Source organism: Taurulus bubalis (genome assembly GCF_910589615.1).
Source record: "Taurulus bubalis genome assembly, chromosome: 17".
Taxonomy (NCBI): Eukaryota; Metazoa; Chordata; class Actinopteri; order Perciformes; family Cottidae; genus Taurulus; species Taurulus bubalis.
The window spans coordinates 5906748-5931738 of NC_136605.1; the positions used below are offsets into that span (position 1 = coordinate 5906748).

The 24991-nt window shown below is 44.5% G+C and overlaps 1 protein-coding gene across 1 annotated transcript; it reads left to right on the forward strand.

Moving 5' to 3' along the window:
• Positions 1 to 3779: 3779 nt before the first annotated feature.
• On the forward strand, positions 3780 to 23230 carry brsk1b (BR serine/threonine kinase 1b; the record flags this gene model as incomplete). Its single annotated transcript, XM_079233368.1, has 20 exons — positions 3780 to 3867; positions 4254 to 4348; positions 7544 to 7629; positions 7942 to 8082; positions 9473 to 9589; positions 10456 to 10489; positions 10615 to 10683; positions 11580 to 11726; positions 14486 to 14517; positions 14802 to 14966; positions 16213 to 16310; positions 16487 to 16637; positions 16856 to 16916; positions 18756 to 19032; positions 19374 to 19422; positions 20308 to 20431; positions 20540 to 20641; positions 21614 to 21722; positions 22817 to 22906; positions 23013 to 23230. The coding sequence occupies 20 exons, from the start codon at positions 3780 to 3782 to the stop codon at positions 23228 to 23230; spliced, it is 2253 nt and encodes a 750-aa protein (XP_079089494.1).
• Positions 23231 to 24991: the final 1761 nt, after the last annotated feature.

Here is a 24991-nt window from a genome sequence, read left to right on the forward strand (position 1 = left end):
CATATGAATGCACAATCTGTTTGTAGAGTTTGTTAATTATGATGTAAAAACGTGACGGCGTGACAACATCATAACGCAATGGCAGGGCGTGGATTTTCTAACTGGGCCTGCAGTGGAGGCCCAAATTAAAATAAAACAAAATGTCATTATAGAGTAGCTATAACTTTGTGAGGCCAGCAGAGAAGGCTTAGCAGGCCCTGACGGCCCACCACTGTCATAACGTGACAATGCAACAACCTCACCACAACAACAGTAACAGTGTTTCATAACTAATCTGAATAAAAAACAACAGCCCATAGCAGACTTTCTTACGTAATGTCACGTCACACGTGAAAACTCACCCAGGAAAGGAACTGCTGTCTCCTGGGTGAAAGTCCTGTGTTTGTTTGCAATTCTTGAGATAACAATTCATGCTTGAACGTAAAGTTTTAACTAGTAACTAGTGTGAAATAATTGTAGAACACTAACACTTACTACGAAGCCTTCTAAAATGTAGTGGAGTAAACGTGGAAAATATGAAAATAATCATATTTGTATATAGTTACGTTCCACCATTAGTAATTAATAGGCCTACCACCTTATACCAAACTAAAATGGTTGTCAATGACAGTAAACAAAGAAGGACTGAATCCAGACAAAGACAGATGAGAAGGAAACTCTTGTGACTACAATGGTGGGTGTTGGCCATTCATAACTAGAATGAACCCATTTAATCCCACGGTTCACACCCTCTGGTGCTCATGACATAGCGGAAAAAAAAGATAGTTCTTACAATAGCACAACAGCACCACCGAGTGGTCAAATTTCTTTTACAATAGCAGTTAACACCACTTTACTGGTTTCTGTGGAGATTTTGGCATAATATTGTTACCGCCATGCTTCTGAGTTCATTCTGTAAGAATATAAATCTTTCCCAGAGATATTTAATTAATACTTAAAGAAGCGCTTTTGGTAGTAGAAGTAGTAGCAGTAGTAGTAGTAGTGTGTATTTGTGGAGGTTTTGTATGTGTATCATACTGGAGAAGGAAAACTATATTTACCGTGACACGAAACAATGTTTATGTCTCATAACTTGTTCACGTGGAAAACCTTTATCCACACAGAAATAAACTCGCAGGCCCATATTTAAACACGGCACCCGTTAGATAATCTGAACCACATCATCCTGAACCACATCAAGAGATTAAGATTAGAAGGGATAAAGATTTGGGAGCCAGCGTCATACAGATATCACAATGAGGAAACCTTAATCACAGCATGCAGTGACCCAGAACCCTGTGGTTTTGTAAGTGCACGTCATGACCCGTCCCGGTGGGGTCAGCGGCGTACAGTGTTCATCAGATGAGTGTTTTCTAATATGTATTTTCATTGAATGTTATTCAAACAGAATGACACTATAAAAGCAGTGTATGCCACATTCCATTACAAGCAAGCCAAGGGGTGGAACACAAGTGTTTTTGTATAATCTTATTTCATTATGGCGTTGCCATGTTGAGAGGTAATCGAAATGCTCTCAATCTCGTATTAGGGACCTTTAAACTTGTGTTCTAACCAAAATCCTGTGGGAAATGCCCATTGACTTCTCTTGTTCTGGTTTTGTCCTTTGGCGGAATTTACATCCCAAAAGTTGTTTAAGTTTGCAATAAAATATAAAGCGAAAGCTGCATTTTGTGTAGCTATGCATTGGAATAATCACACAAAACCGTGGACACAAAATAATTTTGTTCATATCATATATCTTAAGCAACATATTGTCTCTGTGCCATCTCGTCTGACTGTTTGTTATTTGTGTTTTCCCTGCGCCGTCCTAAAGGTGTACTGACTCCATCGCGGCTTCAATGATGCTCGCACCGTCAGCGGCTAGCCGTCATCTCATCTGTCGCCATGTTGAGAGCCGTTGAGAGTCAACCGTTTTGCTTCTGAACTTCACATTTCGCGACACTCGTTTGCAAATCACTCCTCAATGTAAAACAAATACAATAAGACAAACAGAATTGTTTGCACAATTGATGATCTAATATTCCTCCATGTATCTGTGTTACTGACTTGGACCATGTGCTACTGGGTTGGTACTGCCTGGTATTCTTCTGCACTTGCAGCCAATCACATAGGATGTGGGACTTTTGCCGTATAGTAAAAAAGGGTGGGGGCGAGAGAGGGAGGGAGAGCGGAACCCGGATGCTGATGCTGACCGATGAGGAGAAGGAAGCTAGAGAGAGGGAGGAGGAGTGTGAGAGGTGGGGTGGGGTGGGGGGAATAAAAAAAAGAGAAAGAGAAGCGGGTATTACGGGCAGCAGCGGAGTGGAAGAAGAAGAGGCCATCCCGCGGATGAGGGACACTCCTGTTTGGGTGCGGGCAACTTCTCATCACCTGAAAGATTCGTTCTTTTCTGCAAGGCGAATTTCTTTTTCTGTCTTGTTTCTTTTTCCTTCTTCTTTCCAAAATTACTGTCATTTTGTGCGGGGAGGCAGCAGCCAAACGCGCCGGCTGCGGGGAGGAGGTGCGGCGACATCATGAGCACAGCCGGCCAGCGGGGAGAGACAAGAGAGACGGGGGGAGAGAGAGAGGAGGAGGAGGAGGAGGGAGGGAGAAGGAGGGAGGAAGAGGGAGGGGAGTCGGCTACCAGCACCAGGCCAGCTGAGGATGCTTGTTGTTTCTAGAAGCAGGATTAATCACCGGGCCGAGCGCTGATCCTCCGCCGGCACACCGAGCGCACCTCTCCGGGTCGCTTCTCTGTCTCCGCCCCGTCTCGCCCGGTCTGGCCCCGCGGCTGTGTGCCTTTTTGCCTCTTTTTTTGTAACGCTCTCCCCCCTCTCTCTCTTTCTCTCTCCCTCTCCTTCTCTCCCCCTCTCTTCCTCTATCTCCCGATGCAGGGCCGGGGAGGGGTGAGCCAAAGTGTGCACCGGATATTGGAAAACCCATTCTTCTGGCTGATGCTGTTGTGATAATAGATTATTATCTGGACGCCTGCACGAGGGAAAGGCAGCCTCCTGACCAAGCGAGGCCCGGCGCGAGAAAGGGGGGTAAAGAAGTAGGAGGAGGAGGGGGATGTACGAGCCTGGGAAGGATGAAGAAAACATTTTTCGGACGGTAGCAGCAGCAGCAGCAGCAGCGAGGAGGAGGAGGAGAGGAGGGAGGGGTGGGGGGGTCCCTGATATCGATCAGAGAATGGATTCAATCAGGGGCATTCTGACTCGGGATATTTGAGACCCTGCTCTTACAGGAATCAATCTGTGGATAATGCACAGCCTGGATGAGATCTCTCTTTTCGGCTCCACTTTTAGCCAGACGCACAAGCTACACACCAATTAGCTTTAAACTACTGTTATTTATAGAAAAGAAGGGTTGGGGTGGGTGGGGAGGGGGGGGTGTTTCTGTGGGACTAGACCTCCAAACCCATCATCACCGGTCAAAACCTCATGCGTCCTTCTGCTCGTTTTCTATCTCTTCTTTTTTTCCACTCTGAATGATGCTGCTTTCCGTGCCGCCCTGAAAGAGACGCAACCCCGAGGAGGAGGAGAAGAAGAAGAAGAAGAAGAAGAGCCCGGGAAATACTTTATTCTAGGCCTGCACTCACTGAGGTGGAGGAAACAGCCGGAGCCGCATGACAAACAAGTGCATGGGAGTAGCCTGCAGGGCCCGGCGTTAGAATCACGACCGGTCCTCTCGCGCCTCTCTGCCGCCGCATGGGATGTGCGTGGCGGCGTTACGCACAGGAGCAGCCGCCGTCTTGATCCGCCTCACCGCAGGCGTGTAGAGTTTCACCTCGGGGGAAAAGGATGAGCAGCAAGGAGCTGACGGTGGGCCCGTCCAACCAGTACGTGGGGCCCTACCGGCTGGAGAAGACCCTTGGGAAGGGACAGACAGGTATGGGGCCCCCTCGGGTCTTCTTCCTAGTGGCATGGTTTGAACAGCTGATTCCAGCATTCACAATCACTGCTTTAATCCCCAGGCCTCTTTTATTCTGCTACAATCTCCTAAAGGATCTCAAATGAAAATTCATCCCATGATGTATTCTATTTTAAGTCCATGGAAATTCTAATCTGTCTTTTTTGCGAGCCGAGTTTGGCCTACATGTTTGTGACAATGTCAGTAAAGCTATTTTGAATTATTTATGACATGCCTCCCTTCCTGTTTTCACACTGCATGATGATTTGAGATATCAAAGAGTCTCTCTCTCTCTCTCTCTCTCTCTCTCTCTCTCTCTCTCTCTCTCTCTCTCTCTCTCCCCTGTGTCTCTTTGTGTCCCTCAGGGCTGGTGAAGTTGGGCGTCCACTGCATAACTGGACAGAAGGTGGCCATCAAGATCGTCAACAGGGAGAAGCTCTCCGAGTCGGTTCTAATGAAGGTACGCTGTGCTCGTCTTTGACCTCGTATCCATCCCCACCACGGCCGTCTCATTGGTTACGACAAGGCCCCGAATCGTGCCAGCCACATAGCTCTCTCCGGCATGCGCAAATAGCAACATCTTTTTTCAATTTGAGTCAAGAAAAGCCCGTCTGCGTGTTGCAATGTGGTGCCGCCGAGTGTGTGGGCACACTGTTTCTGTGCACCGAACAATGGAGATGATTCCGTTCTGCTAATTACCCCTCTGATGAAAGCTATACTGCAGCTGAAAACTAATAGAAAGTTAACACAAAATCTAATATAAAGGATGTTCCACAGCCAACTACTAGTTTCTCATTTTTAAAAGGTTGCATCTGGGAAAACTTGGGGCCCGAGAAAGAGCTGCGTCGTGGCGTCGTATTGTTTTAGTAATGCTAGTTGACCTTTATGGAACCTTTAACTAGCCAGGATGACCCCGTTGAGATTTTGAATCTCATTTCCAAGGGGGCTTCCTGGCCCAGGTGGCGGCATCAAAGTTTCCCCACTTAAAAACACAAATAGCAGATTAAAAGACAGCAAAAAGACATAACATGGGAAAAGTTCCACCTGAAAGAGGCGACAGACTTAAAACGAACAAGCACATCGCAGCAACGAAATAGTTGCCTTTCGGTGTCGGGACAAGTGTATTCGGTGCTCAAATGATCCTTAATCCTGTTTTTAAAATCCTGCACGCTTATAAAATAATCTCGTTGAAAATATCTCATGTAACACCAAGAAGGGGCTGCAATGATGTGTCGGCAAACCCATACAGAGTTGAATATAATCGAGACAAAGTGTTTGTGTTTTAGTTTATTTCGTTAGCTAGATGACAAAAGCAGGGGTCAAGTGCGTAAATCTAATATCTCTTTTACACCATTGACAAAACCTTCACCCCCTGTTAATGCCACCGATCCCCAGTCGTCTGGTTTATAGTATCTCGCTCATCTTGTATTGCTCTGGAAAGCTGCCCATTGAGTACTCGGGGTGCTAACTGCCAGTAACCGCATTACTGGGTCAGCTAAAGCATGTTTAACTACGAGTATCCTTTTTGCTGTCGGCACTCTGCAGATGTGTCTTTTAGCTCCCTGCTCTCAGGGCACTACGCGACACAGAGGCCAAACGCAAGGAATTTGAGAACATCTTTCTGGCAGCTGTTGCCCACTTCTCATCCTCTCTTTCCCACGCAGTGTCCACTTTATTAGGCACGGCCTCAGAGTTATAAAAACAAATATCGATTCGCTTGAGTATCGCGATGTTTCGTTATACTGCATCGATTCTCAAAAACACTGTCAATTTCATCCCTTATCATGTAAATGTTAATCAACTTATTTTTCTTCCACATATTTGAATGCATATGTGTTATTTTTTTCCTAGAATATTGTGTTCAGTTTTTCTAGAATTAGTCAGAATCACAATACATTGCGATATATCAAATCGTAACCCCTATATCGTGAAACGTATCGCATCGCAAGAACCTTGCCAACACACAGGAGTACAGTCTAATGCGATCCAATACAACTGTGCTGCCACTGAGTCGACTTTTACAATGTCTATGAAGTTGTTGTTTTTGTGCCATAGAGGTGTTAATCGAACGATGTATTTGTTATTGAGGTCATAGTTAAAAAAACTCCCACAGTTGAACACATCATGAGCTTTGTTCATGGACGGGCTGTTGTATTGGATTGCATTAGACTGTGCAGGGGTACCTAATATAGTGGACACTACATGTATTTATGCATTGCAGCAGATCATCACAATCCATTTCTTTTTAATCCAATTAATCTTTTTAATCAGGGATTGGCAATATGCTACCAATGGACCAAGCATGACTTGAAGTCAATTTAAATGAAGGGATTCATCAAAAACATTTACACCTTACAGAGTCCTCAGATCACAATGAGAATGACTTCACGAATTTGCCATCCGGTGATCAATCCCTCCCCCATGTGGAGAGAAGACCGACATGCGCGTGTGACTGCTTAGTAGGTCATACTGTAGCTGCTGGTGCTGAAATGAGAGCTGAAAAAGCTTGCCACCCAAATGCAACAAATCAAATAAAACCGATTCATTTTAAAGGATAGGTTTGGATATTTTTAAGTCAATTTTTAAGCAAAGCTCACATGACCTCGTATAGGTGTATGGGTTATTTTGGTCACTGCAGCCGCGGTAACACTTGTCCTCTAAATACGACTTTTGTCATCGGATCGCGACAGGAAACCTCAACCGTCAAGTCTGTACACTCGTTGCTTCAAAATAAAGCTCTTGAATAACAAAGTAGCGGGGGACTTTAATCATGATGAATTCTTTGGGAACAAAACGTCTTAATTGCTGAATTAGCAGAGCTTTGTTAGATACAAACAAGTCTGCTGATACTGCAAAGAGGAAGAGTTAAGCAGCAGGAAACAACGGGGGACACAAACATGTCATCTGTTAAAGCTGAAAGAGCTGAGCAGCTTAGCAACTTAGCTTAGCGTTAGCAAACGCTTACCTATTTAGTTTAGCAACATTAGGGTTCATTTGAGAGCATTTTTTGTGCAACCTGTACAGTTAGAGTCAAATACACAGTCTTTTTGCTCGGTTTTGGTTTCCACCAACTCCTGAGGATATATATTTGGCTCTTTAGCCGCTAAATGCTCCACCGCGTTCACCAGCTCGTCGCTAACTGTGTCTGTGTCTGCTGTTTGGTGTGGAGCAGGTAGTTTACAGCGAGTGTTACGGTTTCTTCTTTTTTTACGGTTTCTTTTTAGCTGGTGCCGTAGATGAGAGCTATTTGGTTAATTTTTTAATTAGGTCTGAGCTAGCTTAAAGTACAGGCCTGCAAACATCCTTGTTCCTCCCTTCTTTTCTTCCATTTATCCTTCAAACCTTTAAAAAAACACTTCATCAGAGTAAATCATGATTTGCTTTCTCTGCTCGCTGTCTACAACTCAAACAAACTAGTTTCTGCCTTTAAATGGACACTAAATAGTTCGACAATAACATGTAATACTGCCTCCCTCTGCTCCACATTTGACCTAACTCTGCCTTTATACTTGCTTCTTCCCTCTCTCTCGCTACCTTCCATCCTACCTTCCTGACATTTCAATCTCCATTCTTTTTTAACCTCCTCTCCTCCTCTCCCTCCTCTCCTTCCCACCTAACCTTTCTCCACACGTCTCCTTTCTCCGCGTCCATCCAGGTGGAGAGAGAAATAGCTATTCTTAAACTAATAGAGCACCCTCACGTTCTGAAGCTGCATGACGTCTATGAGAATAACAAATACCTGTGAGTATCTCTTAATCTTTCTTCTTTCCGCTGACTGTCTTTCTTTTCTTTTTCCATTTTTTCCATTCTTTGTGTTTAATTTGCTCTCTGGATCTGCACCAGAGAAGGAACAACCTTGAGTCTCAAAAGGAAAATAGATTCTGTAAGATTAAAATGAGATAAATAAACGCATGACATGGGAGATCTACAGGGTTCTGAGTGTGTGTTTGAGGTTTTGATGTGTGGAGGAAGCATCCATGGCTTGTGTGTATGAATTCTAACATGTGCTCACCTGTTTTCAATGTCTGACTTCTCCGATCTCCTCCCGCCCAGGTACCTGGTTTTGGAGCATGTGTCCGGCGGAGAGTTATTCGACTACCTGGTGAAGAAGGGCAGGCTGACCCCCAAAGAGGCCAGGAAGTTCTTCAGACAAATCATCTCCGCCCTCGACTTCTGCCACAGCCACTCCATATGGTATGTGAGAAGCTGCTGACCTTAAGGCCTGCCCTTTTTGTCATCGTTGTATCAGTTACAGTTTTGTCTCTCAACCCTTTTCGCCGCCATTTGTTCAGTGTCGAGTCAGTTCCCCCATCAATTTGTGTTTCCCCTCACCCTATCAGTCGTTTTCCACGATGCTTAACCCTAACCCCAGCCAGCTATCTCTGTGAGTACCAAATCCAAACATAAGTCCTAACTCCCACTGGGGAAAGGGACCATATGGGCTGTTAATTGGAATGGGAAACACTATTCGAGGGCACAACACACTTGGACACAAGATGGGCTGTGGAAATATGAAGTGCTCCGGGTGCCGAACAGCTGTCATTGCATGTCGTACCGCTCCCTCTTCCCTTATTTCCTGTCTTCCTCGTTACTATCAACTGTCCAATAGATGTCAAACAATATACATGTACATATGTTTTAATGCTGGGTGACAGTAAACACAAGTCAAAAGCCTTGAACCGCTTGATCAGGTCTCACAGCAGACTATGGATTGGAACTAAAGTTGGGATCACACCTCTGCGTTCATGAGGTGGTCATGTGACCCCCTACACTAGTGGGGTTGTTTGAGGTACTCATCCATAGTCAGTGTGTATCTACGGTAGATATCGGTTGGCACGCCCCGCACCCCCAGTTTCGAGAAACAGACCGGAGTTACCGCACAGAAGCGATGTGCTGCTGTGGAATGGGATGCAGCAGCAAGATGTATTTGAACAAGAATCAATATCAGTTTAAGTGTACGCTATGTTTAGAATATTATCACCAGTTTACCTTCCTGTGAGACAGCAATGCAGTCTATGTTTCCGACCTTTGCTCTCGTCCAAAGCCGCCAGACTCTAGTGAAGAAAACAATCATTTTATCCTGCAGAACACAGGAGTCGCTGGTCGGTTAGTTAGTTAGCGTTATTTTGTGACTTTGGTGAATCCTAACTAAGCCTTTAAAACGCCAAAGTACCTTTAGACCAGCAACCTCCGTGTTCTGCAAGTTAAAGCGGAGTCTGGTAGTTTTATAAAAGAGCATAGATGTATTTGACGGCTTCAGTTACCCATGGAAAAGAGCTGCTTCACTGTAAGGTAAACCTGTGAAAATATTCTAAAAATAACCTGTTTTGCTGCTTCCCCACGTACACAGCAGTAATGTACATTGCTTTGCTTCCTTTGAAACCAATAGCAGAACTGTGCATGTGCATTCATGTGCGCCTTGTGCAGTGAACTGCAGATTTTTGTATAAATATTTACATATCATGTGAAAGTCTACCAAGTGGACGAACATGGTTAGCTGTAGCTGCTGTTTATAGTCTGGAAAAATACTTCCATTGAAGGCGTGTGTGTGTGTGTGTGTGTGTGTGTGTGTGTGTGTGTCCAGTCATAGAGACCTGAAGCCAGAGAATCTTCTCCTGGATGAGAAGAATAACATCAGGATAGCAGACTTCGGCATGGCCTCGCTACAAGTTGGGGACAGCCTGTTGGAAACCAGTTGTGGGTGAGTATTTTAAATGTGTGCCCAAGACTGTATACAGGGAGTGGACGTAGTCCCTGTGACGTCACCCATTGGTTTGTGCACTGCCGATTTAAAGCCTTGAGTTCGGCGTTTTGGCCGTCGCCAGAAGGGACACGAGAAGGTGGAGCTAAGTACAACCAAACGCAGAATTTATTCACTGACCAAAATGCCCTTTCATGAACTGAAAGGGTTCAACTTCCAGACCAGACAACGTTGTGGTGGCAACCTGTCAATCCCAAAGTAGCCCCGCCCTAAAGCATACGCTGCTTTATGGTCTATTTGACTCCAAATGGGACCATCATTTACTAAATGAACATCATGCTGTATTGAACAAGACATGAAACTAGCGATTGAGACCAAAAACTCATGTTTATGAAATTTACTGAGGTAATAAATCAAGTGGGAATCAGGCCCCCTGATAGCAATCAGAACAAATGCATTTTTAAGGCTCTTCCACGTTGGCTTCACTTTTCACTTGTTTGTCTGCCTATTTAAATAACATCTGGTATTGTAAATTAACTACAAATATGATCATGTACATTTTGTGACAGAACATTAGGAACGTCCACTCAGTGCTCTGTTGTGTGTCCTTTTACATAATTGATGGCTTTGTTCATTAACAGCATAAGCGGTTTTAAAACTGTGTGCCCATCAGCAGCAACGTGGATTTATCACATAAAATTAGTCAGGGATCGTAGCTTTCGCCTCAATTCACCTATTCAGTCTATTCAATGAATACAAGAGCAAGGGCTCTCCGTTTTTCATCAAATCAGCACCTGCGTTCTTTGTCTGGGTGCATGGCTGCGTCTTGTTAAATCATTTAATAATAGCCTCTTCTTTCTTTACAGATCCCCACATTATGCTTGCCCAGAGGTCATAAGGGTTAGTTACTTCCCTCAGTGTGTTAATGTGCGTGCGTGTGTGTGTGTGTGCGTGTGTATGCTTGTGCGAGTGTATGTGTGCGTGTGCATGTCTAATGCTTCTCTGTCCTTGCATTTGTGGTTTAGGGAGAGAAGTATGACGGTCGCAGAGCCGATGTTTGGAGCTGTGGAGTCATCCTCTTTGCTCTTCTTGTCGTAAGAAGATCCTTTTATTCTTTTTTTTCTTTCCAGTATTGAATTGTGTTTTCTCTCTGCCCTTTGATTCCCACTATTTAAGTCATAGAGAACAATAATACCTCATACACAGTCTTCTCTCAAGCCCGACTGTCAGTGTATCAGCCTTACATCTTAAAGGTACCCTGTGGAGATTTTTGACAACTATTGGCAGCCTGGAGCAATGTTGTGATGAATGAGCTGGTCACCATTTTGTTTATATCTTGCAGCATCCTACTAGCAAAGTAGTGGGATGAACGAGCGTGTGGGTGATGTGACTTTTCCACTAAATGACAGTTGGTGGCGGTAACCTGCCAAGAAATGCAGCAATGCGCCAGCAAAAAGCAGGAAGAAATAGACAAGGATGGATAAAAGAAAAACGTTACATATGCATACAAAATAAAATAAAAAGTGAGAAACATAGCACAAAGACATAGCGGTATTTGTCTGCAAGAACACTCCGCAGGGTGCCTTTCAAGGAATGGTTCGACAAAGGTGACAAAATCCGCCTACCAGCGCCTCTGAAGCTCATAAATTTGCACGTTAAATCTTGTTTGTTTAATCCATACATGTAGTACATAACGATAATTAAACAAGATAAAACAGTAATTATTGCGCTTTAGATGTGCTGGTATGCAGATTTGGTTTCTTTAGGGCTGGGCAGGCGTTTAGACTTTATGCTAAGCTAAGCTTACCGGCTGCTTGTCGTCGTTAAACAAAAATATTTTCTTACAATGTATCTATTACACAAATTGTTGAACTATTTCTTTAACTATGCTAAATGTGTAACACGTTTTGGTGCCACTTCCAAAAACCAGTGCTTCAACACCTAAACTCGTCTTTTTGTCTCTCTCCATCTTCTCCCTTCCCCTTCCCAGGGTGCCTTGCCCTTCGATCATGATAACCTGCGGCAGCTTCTAGAGAAAGTGAAGAGCGGGGTATTCCACATGCCCCACTTTATACCTCCTGACTGTCAAGCTTTGCTTAAAGGAATGATAGAAGTCAACCCTGACAAGAGACTCACGGTGAGCAGGGAGGGTCCATGGGGCTTTATACACAATATATATACATATACACTATATACACTATGTACTAATTAAGTTGCATTTAAGTGTATTAACTCTGAAGTTGTTTTTGAAAAATGATCTGCTGATTCACAGATATCTCTCTCCAAATGTAAGTCCAGAGGTAAAAGTCTTCACGGTTGTAATTCTAATTTGGCCTCTCCAAAAATTGTTTTAAAAACCTGGGCTTCTTTCTGTGGGGCTTGGCGCAAATATGGGCTATTATCTATTGTATTGTATGTAGTGCATTTATTGTCATGTAGTTGTTTGAACCCTTTGCTCTTTAACCGTTTATTTGCCAGGAATGTTTACACAAACTTTGAAAAAAAAGAATTTTTCTAGGCGGAAGGTGCAAACATTAAACATGAGACTTTAGACGAGACAAACAACAATCAACAATCAACGACAACAACAGTGCAATGGGTATTAAATTAAGTATAAGATAAAGTGCTCAGACAACCTACTGACAACCGATGCAAATTAGCTTTGAGCTAACTTTTGTGCAATTAGTTGTTTACTACTAAAAAATAAACAATAAAAGAAAGAAAGAAAGAAAGACAGGTACCGGAACACAGGTAGTTAAAAACTGAGACCTGTCCAGTCAAATGTCAGCCGTAGACAGTGTTTTTAACCAGGTCATGAAACTAACGTTAGCTTAATCAGCCCGCTAGCTACAGCTGATAAAATCTGTTGGGGGCCGCTGGTTCTTCAGAGGGCAAAATCATTGTTTGTAGAATTAAGTAGTCCTTTTGACTCCCTCTGTTTGAAAAAAGGTCATATTGTTTCACATATGAATAAGCATTTTCAGTGCTAAATCGGCCACTGTTCTCATTCTGAACTGCATATGAATGGTGAAGCGTCCACAACGATGGGAGGCTGCAGGCTTAGCAAACAGTCACATTGCACCACAGCAGCTTCAACAGCACACGAAGCATGAACCGGACATTTAGGAGGGAGGGAAGGAGGAAAGATAAAGAGCCGGCCCCAGGCTTTGCTTCGAGATGTGACAGGAATTGAGGCTGACGCCGGACCTTAGAGAGGGATGAGGAAGGAGATGAGGAAGGTGGAAAGAAAAGAGCAGAGGAATGGGCCTGGGGTATTGCTTAAAGGCACGAGTGGGGTCAGCCATCACAGGGAGGGAATCTTTTTTTATTTCTGTCTTCAAACGCAAGTCAGCAGTTCATTTGGAGACGAGACTCATGGAAACCGAGATGCAGGAAGGAAGAGAGGCATAAATATATGCATGTATGTTTCAATGCGAATGAATGGATGGATGGATCAAGTGGCTCTAGAGGAGGATGGAGGCACTGAGGGAGAAAGAGGGGCGAGGACCTCTCCTCCTTTTCACCTAAATGCCAGCTTTGCCTCCTGAAAGCAAGGCTTGAAAGGATACTGGCAGTTCAGAGGCAGATAGAAGGGAGAGGCTGAGTGAATAAATGAATGAGCGAGTGAATGGACAGCTGGAAGAAAATTCCACTGCTCAGGTTTGGAAAGAGAAGTTGGGATAAAGCCGGCGTGTGGAGCGGAGAGGAATCCACGCTTCAGAGGCCGAGAGGTGGAGACAACTGGGATAATGTGGTGTGCAAGGACTGCTGACAGAGAGAAAGCCTGGTCATTTAGTCATTCAGCTACAACAGAGCAGATTTAATCAAAGCTGTGGCTTCGTCTGACGAGCTGTTGATTAATGAAGCCTGAAACCAGGTCAGACTCTCTCTCTCTCTCTCTCTCTCTCTCTCTCTCTCTGTCTGCTGGTTGCCTCCATGGAAACCACCCAACACGCAAGGAGACATATTTCAATCCAGCTCAAAAGTATATCTGCAGCTAGCAAGCGGAATGTTTGGAACCCACACGTCTTTCATTTTTTGCTGCCTTTTGCAACGTATTCATATCAGTTAGGAAGCGGGAAGTGTTTCCTCTGAGCTTTATGAGCTCGTTAACGAATGCAAAGCCCTCACTGCATACGGCTGCTTGCTGGTTTCCTCTTGGCATACAGGGTTCACAGCAGGCCGACTTTTTACGTGCTTGCAGAACTGCAGCTGCTCCATTACTCCAACCCGAAGAAGGACTGTGCAGTATTGAAGCGATGGCTCCCACTGTATGCAGGCATGACGTATTTTTGTAGGCCAACCTCGGAAGTTAGCATCACCAAAAGCCCATTGACTTTGAGACGAGAAACCAGAGCTGTGCGAGCTGTGTGTCGGGTTTTATGACACATTCCTGTGTTACTCTCAGCAGGACTGGACTGAAGGGTGACTCTTCCTGGGGTCATAAACGCAGATACAAGCCATGCTAGCGACATTAAGTACTCATGTATTTAATGCTAACATCAGCAAGCTAACATGCTGATCAGCAAATGTGATGTTTATCACGTTCACCATGAGTCTGATGGGCGTGTCTTTAGCTTTGCACATATGTTAGACACAATTAACTTTATGAGACCCATGCACATTGAAACACATTGGCTACTTTCTGACCATCACTGCACAAGAGAGCAGCTAAATTAGCTAAATTAGCTGTCGGTCCAATCCTGACTTGGTAGCCTTAGCCTGATTTAAACAGGAAGGTTTTTCTTTTTTGACACGTATCCCAGTGTTGGACAGCAGATGCGTTGTCTTTCTTGATGTATAATTGTAGAGCTAAATTTGCTGTAAAAGCGAGAAAATATGTTTTGATCAATGCTGTAATGCTGTCTTCTGTTTTGTTCTGTTTTTTTCTTACAGCTAGAAGCAATACAGAAACACGCTTGGTACCAGTAAGTACCACGTTAACTTTCCTACCTGTTCCTCCTCTGCATTCCCTTCTTCCCCAAAGCCACTATCGTTGCTACTAAAGTAACATAGCGGCACTTGGCTCCACAAGCCACATCTGTAATTTCTCACACCTTCACTTTATCTATGTTATTGTGGGTCAGCCAATACTCTAACACACAACATACCTCATACCATACTGTACATAGTGTAGCTGCTAAGACATCTGTTTGTGGCATACTAGCATTTTATTTTTCACAGTTATATATACTGACTTCTTTCCCATCAGGAGTGGCCGTAATGAGCCTTGCCCAGAGCAGCCGGCGCCTCGCCGCGTGTGTGTGAAGAGGATCCTGTCCTTAACAGACCTGGACCCTGATGTCCTGGAAAGCATGTACTCCTTAGGGTGCTTCAGAGACCGGGTCAAACTCACACAGGACCTTACAAGTGAGGAGTGAGTAAATATAACCCATCAAACATTTCCACTTTGAATGGATGACAATTACATCATTGTGCACCAGGGTTGAGATATAAGTTGGAATTTATGACAGGAAGAACCTTAATGAAATTGTTTTATAAATCTGCTGTATTATCCACTGATAGATTCATATTTGATATGAATAGATGGAAGAATGAAATAATACATTAAATCTCAAAGTGGCCAACATTTGCAGGTGAGCTTCCAACTAGAAATACGGCAACAAGGACAAAGTGAGGTTACGAAGTATAAAGAGCAATATCGTCTGCAAAGGGAGAAGGTCTGGGTGAATAGTTGGGTCCAAAAACATGTGAATCTCACCCAGGAAACGGCATACGTAAGGTAGCCGCACTACGTAGCAGTTTGAAGCGTAGGGCCTCTGACCAAGCTGCCTAATCGACGAGTTGGGAGTGAGAATGTGTTGGCTTGTATGCATGCTGAAAACAAAATGCATAATTGTGTGTGTGGTTACCTTAATTTCTCTCTCACAATGTCTCTCTATCTCTCTCACAATCTCTCTCTTTCTTTTATTATCTTGTTTGTCCTATTGTGGTCAGTCAATTACTTACATCATTAATCTGCCTGGCTTGGCAGGAAGAAGAGCAACAATGTCAACAAGAGCTCTTTTATCTCTCTGTCCACCCATCCGTTGTGTCCCCCTTCTCCGATGAGGTCTCTCACGACCCACAACAGCAGAAACAGAAGCGTTTTAGTATCTTTAAGCTCATTGTTTTTTGTTTTTTTTCCGGTAAAGTTAACAACTTTACTGTTTTGACTGAGTCACACAGCTCTCATCATAACCTTTTGCAGCCACACACGGTGTGTTAAGGGTTAGCAACAGATACTAAGCCTGTGGGCTAAATAGCTAGCTAAAAAAGATGACAAATACGAGACCCGATGGGTGACGAGATTGCATTTCCACCAATGCATTTCATCTCTTTTTCTCTCCACATGGACTCTTTATCAACTGACGCCCGCTCAAATGTGATTAGTCAATACAACTTGGACTATAAACAGAAACCAGAACGCTAAACGATTCTACATTCATATGCAGATGTCTGTTTATAGAGATTACTTATTATATGACTTGACCAGACCATCCCATTTACAACTTTTTTTGTCATTATTCACATGTGACACTGAAAAAAGACTCTGTCATTGTTGTATTCTCTGATTTTTCTGTGTCTCCTCTATTTCTGACCTTCGGTTTCTTGTTCTGCAGGGAGAACCAGGAGAAGATGATCTACTACCTCCTGTTGGACAGGAAGGAGCGATACCCCAGCTGTGAAGATGAGGATCTGCCCGCCAGAAATGACCTCGGTGAGAACCCTTTGCTCTTTAACCTTTTTAACGGCCTATGCCAAAACAACAAGACAAAAGCCTGATTGTGAAATCTACTTTTCCCCTGAAATGTGCTTTCACCATTGAACATTCTTCCAAAATGTGAACAAGAAAAACCTGTATTTTTTTTTTAACTCATATTCTTGCTCTCCAAGACCCACCCAGGAAGCGGGTGGACTCCCCCATGCTGACGCGTCATGGTCGCTGTCGTCCAGAGAGGAAGAGCCTGGAGGTCCTCAGTGTCACAGACCAGGGGTCTCCCACCCCACCTCGCAGGGCCCTGGATACTAATGCACACAGCCAGAGGTCAGAACCAGCCCTGACGTATCATGACATTATTTTCTAACCGATGGAAATAGTTGACAGCCAAGTTAATATCATTATTAGAAGTGTAACTAATGCTTAATAACCAGCTTAACCTTAGAGCAGAGTAGAATCATACAATACATCATTTATTTGTATTGTTGCATCTAAAAGCTCCATTCGCCTCAATGACCTTTGTTGTCTGTTGCTGTCTTCAAAAGGTCTCGCTCCGTCAGTGGAGCGTCCACAGGTCTGTCCTCCAGTCCTCTCAGCAGCCCCAGGGTAAGAACGGCACTCTACTCTCTTCGACTGTGTTAGACCTGTTCACTGCCTCTGACCTAGCGGCCTTAAAACTGGAGACAACAGAGTTCAACGTTTTAGGATTTTTTTAGACTCAAAGAGCAAATTAAGTTGAATTAAGTGTGATTATGTCACACAGCTCCATGGGTAAGACTCCCAAATCGACCATTTTAATCTCCTCATGTCTACAATGATCCTGGTTGGTGAAATGTTCCTGTACTTTACATCACATAATCTGACTAAATGATTACACTCATGAGAGTGGGGGATTGGCACTGAAAGCTGCATTAATGTGCACAGTTTGTCTCTTTTTCTAATGTCTGGCAAGTATCTTTGCACAAAGGGAACCCAGTACGTTTTAATACTTATTTGCATAACATATATATTGTTGCTTTTGTTTACAAGCAGTTAAAGGAACAGTTTGACATTTTGGCAAGTGAGCTTTTCTTCTTTTTTTGGTCAATTTAAATGTAAAAAAGAGTAAAAATGAAGATACCGTCAGTAGTTGGTTACCATAGCTCAGCACAAAGACAGGAAACAAGGGGAAACCCCAGCCTCGTCTGTCCAAAGCTTTAAAAATTGCCCGACCAGCACCTATATGTTATGTCACCATAATAACTAACAACAGTTGCCATTGTCTTTTGTTCTCGTCAAATGGCAACAGAAAACAGTTCAATGTCCGTTCTACTCTTATTTTTATGGACTGCGCTTACAGTAAAGACCACTTGTCTGAAACTGGTGTTATGCAAAAAGCTCCATTGTCCAAGAACTATTAAAAAACACAACACTGAGCCACACTGTCGCACATGGTGACATGCTCCTTTACTGTCATCAACATGTTTATTTGAAATCATCCTGCTGCTGGAAAAAATAAATAGGTCAAAGCATAATGAATGTGTATTCATCCGCAGCTGAAAATAGTCCCTAATAAATGCAATATTTCCTTCTGTTTGAGTAATATTTGATGAAAACTACGGTGTCCGGTTGTTTTTTATGACAGTACAGAGCCTTGAAACTCAACATATGGGACCAGTGGGCTTGGAGTTGAGTTTGGTCTTTTCTTTGTGATGTGCTTTGTCTTTCCAGAGTTTTTCCTTTTGAACATGCAGTACACAGTGAACATATGTATTATCAGCAGCTCCAATGTAGAAATATCAGTGTGTGCCATCAACAACACAAAACCAAATTTCCTGTGATGCTGTTTTTTTTTCTCTGCTAACTCTCGCTCAGACTGTCGTTGCTATCTATGCCAGCCTTTTCCATCACACTGTCACATGCTCAGTCATTCACATTCCCATTTCATAGACACACCATGCTGCCTCATACAAATGTCCGTGTTTACATGCCGTCACGGACAGAAAAAACACACTCATATCGAGTGCTTGTTGAAGAATCGTTCCCATGAACCATAATCCATGACCATTGCTTTCTCTCATCTGTCCGTCCTTCTTTCCCTCCTTCTCCCCATTTCTCTCTCAGTCTGCCCATCAGAGCCCGGTCTTCACTTTCAGCCAATCAGAAGTTGCCTCCGCTTCCTCCTCCAAAGACCCCAAACCAGGAAGTGCCACCACGTCGCGGCCCATCCGCCCACCACCCGACCCCAAAACACAGACCCTGCCCTCAAAGGGCCAAGCTGACCGGCCCCACCTCCACTCCATGAAGTCCCTCCCACTCCAGACCCCACGCTCCCCTTCCCCGTCTCCCTCGCCACTCCTCTCCCCCATCCCACGCTTCTTCAACTTCCCCTCTCCGTCCGTCTTCAAGTCCAAGAACGTCCACTCGTCCTCTAACTCCTCTGCCGCCCCTCCCCCTGTGTCGCAGGTCACTCCGCAGGGCTCGCCGCTGCCCACCCCGCTGGGCACGCCGGTGCACCAAATCCACCACCCTTCCTCCACCACCCCTCCCTCCTCCTCCTCCTCGTCCTCTTCCTCCAGGGCGGACGGAGCCGGCGGGGCCTCGCTGTCGCTGACGCCGCCCTCCAGCCCGGGCGGCAGCGGCGGTCTGGCCGCCTCGAGCTCCGCCCACTGGAGAACGAGGCTCAACTCCTTCAAGAACAACCTCCTGGGCTCGCCGCGCTTCCATCGCCGCAAACTGCAAGGTGAGTGGAGAGTTTCAACGGACGCACAGTGGATGGCGATGGCTGGAATCCTCGCCGCTGATTGGTTGAGATAAAACGTCCCCAATCAGAGTTAATCTACTCACATCCAAGATAGAATCTATTATTACCAAGAAGCGGCCACGTGCCCCAGCTTGTAGCCTGCAGCTGTGTTGATTAATGTCTCTGTGATAATCTCTAATTAGAGCAATTAGATTAGGGCTTGTCATCAAGATTCACTGCCCTTTTGCTTTTTCTTCCTCGCGTTCTCTTTCTCTCTCTCTCTCTCTCTCTCTTTCTCTCTCTCTCTCTCTCTCTCTCTCTCTCTGTTTTCCTTTTCCTAGTCCCCACATCAGAGGACATGTCCAGTTTGACGCCCGAGTCCAGTCCAGAGTAAGTCCCCCACAAGCCTCCGTTAGTTTCTCTGCAATACAGCATCACATCGGTTTGTTGGTTGACAAAACGGTCTCACCACAGGGTCCGTTTAGTAGCGTTTAGAGCTTCAATGCTCCAGAGCGGAGATTTATTTTTCAACTACAGTTTTCATAAGTGGAGGAAGAGCTTCCCATTTCAATTCGACACCTTGTTTTATTGTCATAGTGATAGCAGTATAGAAGCATCCGCTTCTGTCGTTTCCCCCTCCAGATCACTACTAAGGAGACATACCATGCTCTTTTTCCAGGTTCATACATGTTTATATACTAGTGTAAAAAAAAATTATATAATTTTTCTCATGCTGTCAGTATGAATATTCCTGTGTATCTACTTCACAATACATGCAATCTTTTCTTCCTGTAAAACTAAATATGAAGTATGTTTCCATAAGCTTGTACCAACCAGATCAACCAATAGCATCCTGAGTGTGTTTAAAGGCACAGTACCTATATTCGGGCCGTGTGCATTTTTAGGCGGACTGAGCGTTTTGATACGTTCACATGGACCTGCACTCGCTTTACAATCAAGAAAAAGAGACTCACTCTGTCTCTTTAACATTGATGGAGTATAGCGTTCGATCACTGGGAAGAAAAAAATCTGCCTGAACCTCTTGGAATTATGTAGTCAGGATGTTACGCTCCCGTGAGAGCTTGTTGAGGGGGCTCTGTCGGCGCTGCTCTGCTTTTCATCCTGCCAAGGATAACCAGAATGCTTTAAATAGTCAATTCCTTGACTGAACACTGTGTCAGTCTTTATGGGCCAGTTAAAAATAACACACCCGACTCAATTGAACCGGGCCATTGGAACAAATCCGTCACATGTCAAACACTTGTTCCCTCGCAGGCTGGCTAAGAAGTCCTGGTTCGGCAACTTCATCAGCCTGGAGAAAGAGGAGCAGATCTTCGTCATGATTCAGGACAAGCCGCTCAGCTCCATCAAGGCGGACATCGTCCACGCCTTTCTCTCGGTGAGCACGGGGTGGAGCTCAAATGAGACTCGACAACAGCATGGAAGCTAGAGACTGAATACTGAATTGTTTTCACTGAGCGCTCACCCTTTTCTTGTCCTCCCCCAGATCCCGTCCCTCAGCCACAGCGTGGTGTCTCAGAACAGTTTCCGGGCAGAGTACAAGTCCTCCGGCGGTCCCTCTGTCTTCCAGAAGCCTGTCAAGTTTCAAGTATTGTTACATATTTCTTTTTTTCCCCCCTCCATCTTTACCAATACATCCAACAGCATTCAAACCCACTGAGGTTTGTGTATCAGACTCTAGTCAACGCCTCAGTGAAGAGTTTCAATGTAAGCGTCATTCACATGAAGATGCAATGGTTTACTATTTCTATTAATATACGATCTGAAGCTTTCAAGCAGCTTCAGCCAAAATAAAAACAATATTAAGCTTGTATATTTACATATATATACTGTACATTTAATACGACAAATATACATCCATGTAGTCAAGTTATATTTGACTTGATATCGCGTGCTTTTTGTGTTCTGCTCTGACTTTACATTTACTTTGGCTCACAGCTGAGAGCATTCACTTTTTGTTCAGCTTCATCCTTAAAGCCGCCACATGTAGAATTAAAAAATATCCAACGATGAGAATCGTGCTGAAATCAAGTATGCTGTGGATCTGTTTTTCAATGCTACTTGTTTTGTTTTTATTGTAAAGGATTTTTATGTTTATGAAATGTTGAATAACACCAATACTTGAGACAAGTTTGTGTGCTTTTTTCGTGTTTATTCAAATTAAAAAAAAAACTTGTTTGTATATATTTTATTTACACAATTTCAATACTTTTATCAATTATTAGGGTTTATTGACTTACATAACTTTTTCACTTAGGTTGTACAGATATGAAGGGTATAAAGAGACTCCATTAAATGACATCTCTGTACCTTTCCACTGGGGAAAGATTTCTATTGCGGATGAAACTATCAAAAGTGACTTTTGCACTCTGCTCATAAACAAATGAGCATATGACAGGAACTAAAACATATAACTTCTGCGGTGTTAAGAAAATACTTTGTCCAAGTTTTCTTTGCACACTTTGGTCTGTGTGTGTGTGTGTGTGTGTGTGTGTGTGTGTGTGTGTGTGTGTGTGTGCACGACATGAAGTCATGGACGCATGCTCCTTCTTCCCTGCAGGTGGACATCGCTTTCTCCGAGGGAGACAGGGAGCGAGAGAAGGAGCGAGTGGAGAGGGAGGGGAGACGAGAGATGGGCATCTACAGCGTCACCTTCACCCTAATAGCAGGTAGGAGGGCGTGTTTGCGTGGAACACAGGCAAAGAAGAGAGCGACACAAAAGCTGGAGGTGTAAGACCTGCAATTATGACCTTAGTCCCATGATGCCTTGCGGACTTCCGGTTATTCCGGTGAGAAACCGGTTATTCCCCCGAGAAGCATGAGACAGCATGTCTTCGTACAGTCTGCAGCTTGATTCTGCTGCCCACAAAGTGGCCGAATAAATATAGTTATTGGAGGTTTGAAAAGAACAACACAAGCAAATATGTTTGCGTCCAAACGTTTTGTACCGGCAGCGATGCGAATGTGCGGCGGTTGCAGCACTTTTTTCGAGAAAAGGACCGATAGATTCGTGCAGGGCCGAGTACCTGGATCCTGTTGAACGCTTCTGTCTGAAGTAAAGCATTTGTATAGCCTAAAGCTACTGTGAGCTATTTTACTGGGTTTCCTTTTGTCAAATAGCTCTGAGTGAATTTGCGTTCCCTCTGGTAAACAGTTACGCAGTGTACAACATAAGTCTAAGTGCTTTTATTGTGAAAGGTAAATACAGTTTGCCGCCTTGGTTCAGACTACGGCGACATGTTCAATGTAGTATACATTTTTTTTTTATATGTCTGTTCCGCACAGTATGATTGGTTGACACTAAACGACATTGGCTTTTAGTCTCATAATACTGTTCTAATGTTCTGTGTGAAAGTACAACAACAACAAAAATGTATTAGGGCTGGGCAAAGTTGAAAAAAATTAACTGATTAATGGCATGATTTTTCTGAGATTACTCGCGATTAATTTTACGCCGGCCGGTCTGGGAGAGCCGTAAAATGCCCAGGTCTGAACTACGCCGTCTGGGATTTAAAGTGCAGCACCTGTGTGCGGCAGCATTAAGCCCCTCCAAATGCAAAAAAAAACAAAACTACTATTAACGCATGATCAAATAATTAACGCCGTTAATAGTTAAAAACGCGTTAACGTGCCCAGCCCTGTTGAGGCCTTTTTCATTATAGACTCTGATCTTCAAATTCACGCTCATCTCAGTTTTAGTGTTTATTTTCAAATAGAATTCACCATTTTAGACATACTGAATAAAGAATGCTCTCCCAAACAGGTCCCAGTCGCAGATTCAAGAGAGTGGTGGAAACAATTCAGGCTCAGCTCCTGAGTACTCACGATCAGCCTTCTGTGCAGGCACTGGCTGGTAAGAAGTACACAAACACACACACACACAAACTACATGCACCCGCAGTTTCGTTGTTTGTTTCACGTCCTCTCTCCCTGGCTTTTCTTTACCCCTGGCCCCTCAGACGAGAAGAACGGTCAGCTCTCCCGTCAGCCCAGCACCCCTTCGCGTCAGAACTCCCGGCGCTCCGAGAGCGGCTCCGAGCGGGAGCGGGGAGAGAAGGAGCGCGCGGCGGACGTCGGGGGCGTCAGCGGGAATGGCGGCGCCTTGCAGAGGCGGGGCTCGGGGAAGGACAAGACCAGACTCCTCTCGTCATCCAACGGGACGCAGTCGCATCCCTGATAAGGAATGTCGTGTGGAAGAGAGGCGAGGGTCATCTGCCTGGCCTTTTTCCTCTTCCCTCCCTCAATCCTTCCCACATTCTTTCCTTCCCTATTTCTTTACCTCCTGCCTTGCTTCCTACCATTATTCCAAAGCGACGGGACAGAGGACGGGGAAAGTTCTTCCTTGTAGCTGATCCGGGGTGGGGATACAACGGAGAATTCCCCACAAACGTCTAATATTTTTGCATAAATGCATACTTGTGGGGTGTGGTGGAGGCCGGTTGAGCTGATCTCAAATCTGCCTTCAAAGGGCAGCTTCACCCCGGAGGGGAGGGGACAGGGTGTCCCACCTGACCAGAGAAATGCAGGAAAAAGCGCTCACAGCCAGGGAAACACGTTGTCCACCCGTTTCAACAAATCGAGAAAGCACACAACCTTCCCATGGACCAATCACGGGACACAGGACTCAAAAACCAACAAGAAACCTCCACTAGGTAGTCGAAATGGCCCAGGGAGACACTGGCCAGTGACACGGCCCCTTGAGCCATTCTCTTTTATCATTTTCTGACCAGGCAACAATTACGTGGATCGTCACCTCAACACCACCTGACCCCACATGTCGAGTCACATGACCAGGAAATGCGCTCTCTCCTCTTCTCCCCACTCTCTAGCCGAAGGCAAGTGTGTGCTCTCAAAGCAAAGCAACGAAACGAGGACAACCTTTTGAGAATCACAGGAGGAGTCTTGATTTAGATTTGATTGTTGAACTGGATTTTCTTTTCTGTTTGCTAATGAGCAAGCGTAATACCGTAACACCTCAACAATCAAGGCGCCTTGAGAGCAGCGGAGGGAACGACGGAGAAACAGACAAGAGGCGGCGTAGCCTGACGCGAGACAGACAGCGCAGCTTTTCCCCCCCGAGTGTTTGAGTTATTTCCGAATTACACTGATAAAGCTATGATACCGTGTTGCCTTTAATGGAGGAGAGAAAGTGGATAGCTAGTTAGATTTAGCCCCATTTTGAGGACACTAGTCACACCACAGGTAGAATGTCTCGCGAGGGAAAAGTCCCACTGTAGGAGGGGAAGCTGATCAGATAGATGGAGACTGAACAGAGGAAAGCTAGCAACAGGTATCAGTTTGGTAGCAGAGGAAGGACAAAAAAGAAAGAAGAAGAAAATAGCATCTTAAGGTAACGTAGAGATGACAGTGAAAAAAGAACAAAAACTCTTCAAAGTCCATGAAATGACAGTAAATGAAGGTGATAGAAAAGTGGAATTAGAGTCAAGAGGCTGGTCAAACAGAACCTCCAAGCTTTATAGACCCACAGTTAGGCAACTAAAAACTCTTCCGATGTTCCTCTCCGTTTGACAATGGACGCAGGGCGACGCCTAAGCCCACACTACAGCTTCTGTCTGCCTCTCTGAAAGGAGAGAGGCGGGTGGAGTAGAACAAATTATGTACTTTTTCACAAGTGGGAAAAGTCGATTGCAAAGAAAGACAAAAGGACTCTGGCGTGTCTGTTGTCATAAAAACACTGCGCAAATACTGCCTGGAGGGTTGTGAGGGAGGGTGGGTGGGGGGTGGGAGGAAAAAAGAAGCCACACTTAAAGAATGAAATCTATTTTTTCTTTCCATACCTTCTTTTTTTCTACTCTTCTCCTTTTTTCTGTCTTCTTTTTTGTGTGAAAAGTTTTCGTGTTTGCCACCAGCAAAGTAGAGGGCGGCGCCAACCATGTGAATGTTAACAAACTCTTTTGAAATTGTTCCAAAAGTGTAA